The 11266-nt window shown below is 43.4% G+C and overlaps 1 protein-coding gene across 2 annotated transcripts in view; it reads left to right on the plus strand.

The window, feature by feature from the left end:
- Positions 1-10359, plus strand: part of SLC9A9 (solute carrier family 9 member A9) — a 591811-nt gene extending 581452 nt beyond the window's left edge. Inside the window, exons 15-16 of one of the 2 annotated variants that reach the window (XM_025377024.1) lie at positions 6827-6932; positions 8642-10359. In XM_025377024.1, the coding sequence (XP_025232809.1) occupies positions 6827-6932; positions 8642-8869 (334 nt within the window). In that variant the 3' untranslated portion in view covers positions 8870-10359. Of the gene's footprint in view, positions 1-6826; positions 6933-8631 lie in introns of both variants that reach the window. The other variant, XM_025377025.1, reaches the window with a different exon arrangement.
- The last annotated feature ends 907 nt before the right edge of the window (positions 10360-11266 follow it).

The following is an 11266-nucleotide window of genomic DNA, read 5'->3' on the forward strand; positions in this document are numbered from 1 at the left end:
GCCTCCCTGTTTCATTTTACAATAAAAATTTTTTTAAAAAATATAATCACATTCTTGCCCTCAAGGAGCTCAATCTAAAGAGTGGATGTGGCCGGGCACGGTGGCTCACGCCTGTAATCCCAGCACTTTGGGAGGCCGAGACGGGCAGATCACGAGGTCAGCAGATCGAGACCATCCTGGCTAACACAGTGAAACCCCATCTCTACTAAAAAATACAAAAAATTAGCTGGGTGTTGTGGCGGTCACCTGTAGTCCCAGCTACTCGGGAGGCTGAGACAGGAGAATGGTGTGAACCCGGGAGGCGGAGCTTGCAGTGAGCCGAGATTGCACCACTGCACTCCAGCCTGGGCGACAGAGCAAGACTCTATCTCAAAAAAAAAAAAAAAAAAAAAAAAAAAAAGAGTAGATGGAGAGGTAAACAATTAGTTTCAAGACAATGTGATCAATGCTGTCAGATAGGTATATATATATGTTGCTTTGGAACCAGTGTGGCACTGAAACAGTTTATTTAGCATGGGAGGTCCAAAGAGGCTTCTGGGAGGAAGGGACACACCAGCCTGGCCTTGAAGAGACAGCCATTCTCCAAATGGCCTAGGAGTAATAAAGCCCAGCCCAGGCTGCAGGGGGTCACATCACAGTTACTCCAGGCAGCCCTCTGCACCCATCAGTGTTCATTGCAGCATTGGTTGCTTCCTTTCTGCCCCTGCAGTTGTCTAGAGCAATTTCCTTTAAAATGACAAAAGTAACAATTATCAGCCAAAGGAGCACATGTTCACATATTTATGTGAACAAACTAGTGTCTCTGCCTTTTCCTTGTTTTTAAACCAGAACTTAATGGATAATGGAAGAGAAGGTGCCATCTTGATAACTTTTTCTTGAAATAGAGCAGCTGCAGCAAAGACAGAATTCTACCCCCAGCCAGATTCTCTCTACAAGCACTCAGAGGAGAACTGGAATTCCTCTCTGAATTCTCTCTCCAAGCACAGAAGAGCTTAAGGCTCCTTGGTTGGACTCTTAAAGCCTTCCTGACCTGACCCCTGAACACCAGAATAGCTCCTCACATCCTTAGCCAAGAAAGCAAGACAGTGAATGTCCAATTACAGAATCTGACATTTCCAAAAAGACGATAGAGAGTACAATTTGTTAGGCCACATTTCCTGAGAAACAAAATGGAAGGGGTGCAATTTGTATACTGGAATCAAAGAGCAATGGGATGTGGACAATTTGAGGTGTCCTCTGTTCCTGGGTGCTGTGTAAACAACAGTGTGGAGGCACAGCAAGTGGGACCTGGTTAGTGTGCAGGAATGTACAGACTTGAAAAGCAAGATTGGTGTCCACTCCAGGATGCGCTTATCCTTCTCACCTACCGGGCACTGATCCCTGACCATCTCTGGTAGCAAGCTGGCATTAGAAGCTAAAAAGCACTTTAGAAATGGAGATAAGAATAGAAGGGAATAGAAAAGCCATCTGTTTACACATTTCCTGATCTGTAAAATGGGACTGTACACCTACAAGTGTAAAGAGAAAATAAGACATATGGAAATGCTATATAAATGAAAGGGCGTAGGGTAGAGTATTCCTGAAAATCCTATATGGAGATGAATGTGCTTTCCTTCTTTACACAGCTGTGTGCTGACAAGTATTTTATCCTTATAACAAGACCATTTATCAAGTCTATAAACACTTGCAAATGCTCCCAATAGGCACAAAGTCTTCTTCCACAAGCTGAGATGTGATCATTTGTTAATCTACTCCCAAGTATAACATTGAGTATTCATTTTGTTGAGTCAAGTATCTATCCCAGCCCTCAGACAAGATGCAACAACTGGCAGAGACCATTATGTAGGTCTGGGTTCAGAGACAAATGGGATTATGGCTTGCCTTATACCTGTCCTCACCCTAAAAATGACGGCTTACGGACATAGGGAGACAAAAAGAACATAGTCTACTATTTAAGATTTGAATCTTATATAGAAGGTAATACTCCAGAGAGACCACTGTGTTCCAAACTCACCTGATCAGTCACGTGGGATGCTTGCTGAAAATTCACTGTCTTAGTTTACTTCCCTGATCTGCTGAATCAGAATCTCCAAAAGAGGTCTTTAAAATCTGAATTTTTAACAAATGTTCTAGATGATTTTCATGATGAGGCAAGTTCAGAGAAAAATAGAACACAGCTCCACAGGGTTCTAAAAGTAAAGATTTTTAAAGAGGGCCCAAGAAAAGTGATGTCTTAGTCTACTTGGGCTGCCATAACAAAATACCATAGATTGGGTGGTTTAAACAACAGACATTTTCTCAGTTTTGGAGGCTGGAAGAATAGAGTGGTCAGGTCTTGGTGATGGCTGCCTTCTTGCTGTGGTCTCACATGACCTCTTTGTGGAAGGTGGGAAGAGGGAGAGAGAGAACAAACTCCCCGGCATCCCTTCTTATACGGGTATTAATTCCATCATAAGGGCCCCATCCTGATTAGCTCCCAAAGGCCCCATCTCCAAATATCACACCTTAGGGCTAGGGCTTCGACATAACCCTAGCTATGTTAGAGGGTGGGGGGATGCAGACATTCAGTCCACATAGGTGCAATGGGACTTAGTCCTTCAAAGGGCCAGGTGCTCATTTGTGGAGCTGAATCTTTGGGGTTTTTGCTTCTCACCAATCTATGCAAAGCCACACCATACAAGCCATAGGTTTAAGCAAGCTGTGCGCCCATTGGTTTCAGCAATATACAATGAACAAAACATGAGGATTTAAAGCAAACAACAACAAAAGATAAATCAATGTCGCCAGGTGTTTTGGATGTTATTCAGTTAAACACCACATTTAACTCTGGACCTGCTGATAGCCCAGACCAAAGGAGAAAATGCACTTGCTAACTGTCTTTCCTATTTCACACAAGTTAAATTCTGGGTAGAGTTCCAGCTTTTACTTACACCTCCTGAACCATACTGCTATTCTCAAACTTATGCCCTTTAAAGATGAGAAAAGTCATTGTTTTTCCCCCAGAGCTGAACATTTTTTGTCTCAATGCATTTCTGGCTTATTAGAGAAGCAAAACTAGTCATATTAAAAATTCCCAATGGGAAACCTCCCTCCCCATTCTGGAAGCTGATTACAAAAATAACACATTTTGCGAAATCTGCAGTTTGGGGTTTTTTAATAGACCAGAAGAGTTTTCTTACCTCTTAATAATTCAGGTAACCCTGGAGATCCAGCCACTTTCCAGACATTGCTCAGCAATGAAGAAGTCAGGATGTCCCCAATCAATTCCAAATTGGTTATCCAATCAGGCAAGTTCCGTTACTCAGTGTTGTTGTAACAGAAGGAGGATAGCTCAGTGTGGTAGAAGAGTCCCTGAATTCAGGCCCAGCTCTGCTATAAACTAATCAGCAGTTTCCATTGAACAATTTATTTACCCTCTCTGAGCCTGTTGCCTTCTACTATTTCTTAAGTATCTAAGAAGTGCCACACTATCCAGGTGAAGGGGACAGCCTTCAGGAAACCACAGTTTGGAGAAAAGGGAATTTTCCTTTCTGTAATGTAATGGTTCCTTTCCTTGTGTGGGTGCCTTGTCTCTGTTCCTTACTGGCTTGGCACATGAAACAAAACCTGTGAGTGTATGATGGAACAAATGAATGAGTGAGTGAAAGAAAACGGTTTTCTAAATCGCCTTATTTTATGCCACTACCACTCTTCCTAAGGTCCCCTTTGCCTGATAACTCAGGCCCAAGTAGTCCAACTTTGATTTCACCTTTCTTAGGTTTCTAGCACTCAGAAAACTCATTTGTTGGCTGTAATCTGCCCCTTCATTCTTCTCTGGCACTGTTCCTCCGAATCTACTTCCATCCCTCATACACCCCTGAATATTTCCCTATATTCTAAATCCAAACATCCATTGAGCACATAATATATAGCAAGCACTGGGCAAACCAAGATGCTGGAGAACAGACTCTGCCCCACATTTTCCGTGGCTGCAGACGGCGCCCTGTGTATCCCATTCACGGCCACAGAGGGTACGCCTCCTTTGACTCACAGCTACTGAGATACCAGGACAGGCAAAATGATGCCACAAAATTCCCAGGAGAGTCTTACATCAAATAATTCTACCCACCTCTCACCACCTCATGCTAGCCCCCTGTACAATAAATTTTAACAAAAATAGCTGTTTAGGGGGATTGAACCACCTTAAATTTTCCATCCACTTAGTAGTCCATGAATCTGGGTGCTACACCAACTGACTGGAGCACAAAGCTCTTATCTCTACCTTCAGTATCATTTTCCCATCATTATCGAACAATGAGACACCAGTTTCTCTGGAAAACATTACTCAGTTTTTTTAAGTAAGTAGCATTTTTATAGCATATCAAGGTTTAAAACCATTTCTACATATGCTATTTCAGTCAATATTCACAACAAAGCCTGAGGCTCAGAGGATAAATAAGTAGGCCACATGGTCAGTAAAGTGGCAGGGCTGGCATTTATGCCTGGGTATGAGTCAAAATCCCAGAGCCTGCACAGAGGGAGCCAAGTGATCCTGTTTGGTTTAGTCCTCATAGTAACTAAAAGCTACACATTTAGCCTTTAAGCATTTACTCCAATAGCATTGTATAGTAGTACCCCCTTATCTGCCGGGGATATGTTCCCAGACCCCCATGGATGCCTGAAACCTCACATATGCTAAGCTCTGTATACACTATGCTTTTTCAGTGTGATAACCACAGTGGCTACTAAATGACTAGCAGGCAGGTAGTGTAGACAGTATGGGTACGCTGGACAAAGGGATGATTCATGTCCCACGTGGGGTGGAATAGACAGTGTGAGATATGACTCAACTCAGAATGGCGCACAATTTAAAACTTGTGAATTATTTCTGGATTTTCCATTTAATTTTTTTGGACTGTGGTTGACCATGGGTAACTAAAACCATGAAAAGTGAAACCATAAATAAAGGAGCACTACTAGGCATAGATTTAAAGAGATAACCTCATCAGGATTTTTTAAGCGTGTTCACTACACAATCCTAAACTTATATTTTACTTTTGCAACATTATTTTGGCTTTGCAGTGTGCTGAGCCTCTCAGTAGAAGTTGCTCAGGCCTCTTTCAAGCTCAGAGCCTTGATAAACTTTTTCTTTTAACATGACATCACTAAAAATGTTGCTTACTTGCTGTCACTTTTCCATCTTTCCACCTGGAAAGAAAATTGCTGGATTTTTAAAATTTGTACTCCAGTTGTACATATAGCTTGTCCACCTCGCCTCCACAAAGACATTTTTATTGACCCACACATACTGTAAACCCCAGAAAGACCACATACCCCAGCCTGAGTCTGCAGCTGCCCAGCAGGGGCGAGATCTTGTGCTTTGCTCTCCAGAAAAACCCAGCTGGTTGCAAACCATGACCCTGCCCTGAGAATTGTCTTCTAGGGGTGACACTGGAGGATTCAGATAGCAGAGGGAGCCTTTGGATTATTTACAATTATATCCCTAGGCCTTAATTCCTTCATACCTAAAATGAAGGAAATAACACTAATGAAAATTAAAAGAACATCAAGAGTTTTTCAGATTTGTAGATATATTTACAAGATACTACACCCAATACCAGGTTCTGAACTTTAATATCTGCGCCTAACTGGGCACAACAGCTGCCCATCTGAAAGGAGGGATCAACTTTTCTATTTGCAGTTGGAACGGCGGGCCCTCCTAACATCTTCCCAGTCACTCTCCCCGCATCATAACAAGGCTTCATTCAGGTGCATGGCCTGCTTTGGTGACAAATGCATCAAGCCAGAAGTACCAGACTCTTTGGCCTCCACTGGGCTGCATCTTCCCTCTATGCCCACATGCTCAGGGCATCATGAGAATGGCATGTGAATTATCCAGCTATGGATGGACTCCACTAGAGGCATCTCCAAGATCTTCTCATGCCCTGAGTGCCTGAGCGCAGCTGCGGATCTTCACGATCCAACCAGTGATCACTCCTCTCCATTCTTTCCGTTTCCCTATTTACCATAGCTTTTTGGAAAGCTGATGAAGTGAAATATTCTCCAGCAGAGGAAGTAATATAAAGCTTAAAAGGCATTTCTGATGGAATGGTGAAATAATTCCACTGCTTTCCTTTGAGCAAAACTCAAGGCAACCTGAGGCAGCTCTGGGGATTTCATTATTGATAGACTGGAGGGAAACAATGGCTTTAGCTGAACAAGTTTTTCTCTTAACTTGTTAGAGCACTTTGGAATGAAGAGATGAGAAAGACAGGTGCTAGACGATAGAATAAACCCAGCACCAACTTATTTACATAATTTTATATAGAAATCCATTGATGTATGAAGTATAAAGTGACTGTTGAATAGTGAAAATTAAGTATTTTGGAAAACAATCTATGTTCACTACCTAGCTCTAAAATAACTGAACATTTTGTAAAATACCTCTTGCATCTTTGTAAAACTTACTGGCAGTTTAAGCTATGTGTGTGTGCAGTTTTAAGAAAAGACAATCTTTTATGTTATCATTTAAGGTAATTCTTAAGAATGCATTCTCTAAGCAGATGAGACATTGAGTCGGGGATAGGATGGGAAGAGCACATTTATACTTCTAATGCAGCATGGGCCATTCACCATTTCTTCATGATTAAAGGCTATCAGGAAGGCTGGAAAAGTATGTGTAGCAAAGATGATAAACAGCAATTTTTGCAGGGCAAATTGCTTCCTAAGTGAGGGAGTAGGGGATTTAAAGGCAAATGTAGCTGTCTCAGCATACAAAGGTTTGTGCTGTGTGAGATTCCTAAATCCTAACTCCCTTTTGACAAGTATTCCTTAACAGCCCTCCCAGATATCTGAAACCAATTTTAACCCACTCTGGTCCCCCGCTGACTACAACATTACCTGAATGGTGTGGTCCAATTTCCAGGCTGCTTACCAGTCCTCAAGCCTATGGGGTAAGTAAATCTCAGGCCTCTGGGGTGAGGTAGCCCTTGTGGGACAGACTTGGTGAATATCGATGAGCCCAGGAACCTCAAAAAGCCTGCTACTTGCAGGATTGAGGAGGAAGCATTTTTTAAAAATTCACTGCGCCAGGAAGCATTTCTCTTATCAATTGTTGCTGATGTTGGCTTATTCTTTTTTATTGTTACCAATATTTTTAACCATAAAATGACCTTAGAAAATGTAAAAGAAGCATCCTCACAAACTGCTGTGTTTTGAGGTTTTGAATATTAGGCCTGTGCTTTATGACTCAACGGAGTGGAATGAAAAATGCTGAGAGGCACTTAGAACCATTACCAACAAATCAGAGGTCAGGGAATTGGAGAAGTGCACAGTCTTAGGGTTGCAAGCGCCCTTAGAAGTGTCCAGCTGGCTACCCCTGTACACAAACAAAAACTCATCTCAGGTGTGTTCAGGGCACAGAAGCCTGAGGCAGTGGTTCTCAAACAGTAGTCTCCAAACCAGCAGCCTCACTTGGGAACTTGCTAGAAATGCACACTCTCAGGCCCCGCCTCAGAAACTCTGAGCTTGAACAATGATCTGTATTTTAACAAGCCCTCCATGTGATCCTGGGACAGGCTAAAGTTGGAAACCACTGCCCTAAAATCCCCCAGCGAGGGCCCATCCTACAAGTAGTTTAGTATGGCCTTCCCAAAGCCAGTAGAAGAAGAATTGGGATCTTAATTCTTTCAAGGGAGCCTCTGTATGGGAAAAATTATTATTAGTCAGATCCAGTTAGCTTCTAGCATTATCCACTATGGTGACTTCCAGCCATTTCTAGACTTGTGATACTAATCCCAAGAAATATGCTGAGAAGACACACTTTTAAGGTAAAATGTAACAGGAGGCCAGGTATGGTGGCTCACGCCTGTAATCCCAGCACTTTGGGAGACCAAAGTGGAGATGGCTCACGCCTGTAATCCCAGCACTTTGGGAGACCAAAGTGGAGATGGCTCACGCCTGTAATCCCAGCACTTTGGGAGACCAAAGTGGATGGATCACTTGCAGTCAGGAGTTCAAGATCAGCCTGGCCAACATGGCAAAACCCCGTCTCTACTAAAAATACAAAAATGAGCCAGATGTGGTGGTGGCCCATGCCTGTAATCCCAGCTACTCGCGAGGCTGAAGCAGGGGAATCACTGAAACCCCAGAGACAGAGGTTGAAGTAAGCTGAGCTCGCAACACTGCACTCCAGCCTGGATGACAGAGTGAGACTCTGTCTAAAACAACAACAACAACAAAAGTAGCAATAACTGTGTTTTGAAGATTGTTTGATAGGCAGGAATGTTACAAAACCAACATGAGAATCTTCCCGTATTCTGAGATCATAGGATTATGCTAACTCCTAATTCTTGTCAACCCTAGTTAATACCAGTGGTGGAAATATCCTTAACCCAAGGAGGAATGTAAGTAGCATGCTCTTCAACACCTCTTACCTCAGGCTTAGAGACCCCTTATGGCTATACAGCATCAGATATTCAATGTTGACTCAGGGAAAGGCTGTACCATGCCTGCAGCAGAAACATCAGCCAAGGCCAGGCAGGGCAGTTACAGAAAGAAAAACATGCATTCTATTTAAAAAAAAAAAAAAAACACATTGTAGGACTGCTATTGTTTTCTGCCTTCATCATGAAGTGACACCTCTCTCTCTTTTCCCAACCAGGAACAGCTAAAAGATGATGATGTGGAATGCATTGTAAACCAGGATGAACTAGCCATACATTACCAGGAGCAAGCCTCCTCACCCTGCAGTCCTCCTGCAAGGCTAGGTCTGGACCAGAAAGCTTCACCCCAGACGCCAGGCAAGGAAAACATTTATGAGGGAGACCTCGGCCTGGGAGGCTATGAACTCAAGCTTGAGCAAACTTCAGGTCAATCCCAGTTGAATTAATTGGCACGAAGAGTACAGATGTAATCACAAGTAATGCAAGGCTCACTGAGGAATACAAGCCAAGCTGATGAGGCAGTATAGGGGAGAGGCTGGAAAATGTATTAAGAGCATAAATTGGAGAGAATCAAAGCCTTGTCACATGGATCCTCTGGTGCCTGAAGAAATGAGAATTTATTATCCCTCTCTATTATGCAAATGAATTTAGTTTTTTGACAGCAGCCATTTTGATTACTGGATTGACTGGGGTGGGGATGGGGGTATCAGGAGTCTAGCTGCTGGAGGCTGGGACAGCTGTGCTGGGTCTTCAGGGCATTTCTGTTGCATATGCAGCTCTCCAGGCCCTTCACTTCTCTTCTGGATTTTATTCCCTCCGCTAGGGAGAGTTTAAAAATAAGAAAAGAAAGCTTCTGAGAGTAAACATTTGGCTCCTAAGCTGAAGGGAATGTACAGCTATTTAGTAAGTGATAAGTTTCTTATTTTGAGGACTTGACTCCCATTTGCTCTCAGTGACCCCAGGGCAGAGCCCAGAGAAGTGTTCCGTACCCACTGCTGATGGCTTCCCAGAGTCCATGCTGAGTTGAAGAACCTATTGTTCTTGTTGGCATCCTTCCTATGCTACTTCTCCCATCGCTCAAAGAGGTTGCCTATGGCCGGGTGTGCTCTGCACTAAATGCAGCACCACTTTCAAGCTTGGTAGGACCATTCCAAGAAAAGCAGGTTTCTTCTCCCCATACCACATTGTGCCTGAAGAACAAGGCTTCCCGTCCTTGCCTGCATGTGAGTCACTTCTTGGCTGTGCAGCAGGTCCCCCTGTCTCCGTATGCTGGAAGGTAGGATTCTGCAGCCCATGTTGCTCTCCACCTGGCAGCAGACTGTGCAGGAGCCCCAACCTGTCCTCCAATTCCAGCATTCACAGCTGATGAGCAGTGCAAGAGCAGGGCGACAGGAACGGAGCCAATGATGTGTGGGTTACACTAAGGAGCCAAAGACAGGCCCTTAGGACTCCCCCTTACAAGGCATGGCTCATGGCCTATTCCAGAGACCAACAAGATAGCTTTTAATTCAGCTGCATGACCTGTGCCTTTTAAGCCATAAAGATACCTCAAGTCTAGCGCCTCTTGAAATCCAGATGTTCATATTACACTCCAAAAAATAGACTCCAGGCCTAGGTGCCCAGGCTATGATGAGTCTGCTTTTGAAGGAGGTAGGGAATGACATCTTCCTTGGACCCAAAGCTTAAAAGTAATGTATGCTTTGCTGACCACTGTTAGGCCTTAAACATTCACTGTGGTGGTATCAGGCACACTGCTATGTGCATCGGTTTTTTGTTGTTGTTGTTGTTGTTTTGCTTTCCAAACAGAATCTCTGGGGCACAAGTTGTTTTATACTCAAGCTAAGTATAATTTTGTCATTTCAGGTAAATATGATAAGTGATGGAACATGAAGTTTTCTAATTTGACTTAATCCTAATAAATTTTTGTTATAAAGTATGATCGTGTTTGGCTAATGCTTTATTTAAAGTCATTTTCTCTTTCCAGGTGACTTGGTGGTTCTAAGCTCTTATACTCAGAGTGCTGGCTGAAGTGGGCACTGAAAGCTAATGTATGGGAGATGCAGGGATCCTCTGGGCCAAAAACAGCCAAGGGGATAGCAGGACAAGTCACTGAAGGAATGAAGAGAGCAGGGATGGGCTGGGGAGGCATCCCAGAGAAGGGAAACCTGAGTCAAGCAGAGGGGCACAGACACCACCTTTCCCACTAGGGATGACCAGGGTTCACAAAAGCTACAAAAATAAGGGAAGGAGTTACTAAAGGAGAAAGAAAAGAAAGGCAAAAAGATAAAAGGTTCATCTTTTTTTCTGTCCCTATTATGCTAAAAGGAAGAGAGGCAAACTTGGCGTTTTCTTTCTCTTTGTGTGGAGAAAGACACCAAGGAAAGAAAAGATCCACCCAAAAAAGGCAAACATTAGTAGGGGGCAGGAGTGGAGAGAAGGCAGAGAGATATGACATACCAGATGGAAATGAGATCAAGTGGGGAGGGGTGGGTACACAATCTAAAACCAGCAGCAACTTGCTAAGATGGTGTAGCAAAAATAGCCTCCTGCCCCACAGGCAAAGCCCTCTTCCTACTTAGAAGTAAAAATCTCTTTCCCTCTGAACATCATGAGCTGTTGCTAACATGAACAATGAAGGGCTATTTAATCTGGGCTGGTTCAGGTATCCCAGCCGACTTCAGGTAGGTATGATATAAGATTGAGTAAACTGTGCCCCACCCAACCTGTAAGACAGTGTTCCAGTTTCGTGATGTGATTGCCAGCCTTCTTCCCTCTGTATCAGTCCAAGACCCAAACAGAGGCTAGTGTCCCAGTTAGCAATTCATAAAACCAAATTCCCTTTA

Source organism: Theropithecus gelada, chromosome 2 (genome assembly GCF_003255815.1).
Source record: "Theropithecus gelada isolate Dixy chromosome 2, Tgel_1.0, whole genome shotgun sequence".
Classification (NCBI taxonomy): domain Eukaryota; kingdom Metazoa; phylum Chordata; class Mammalia; order Primates; family Cercopithecidae; genus Theropithecus; species Theropithecus gelada.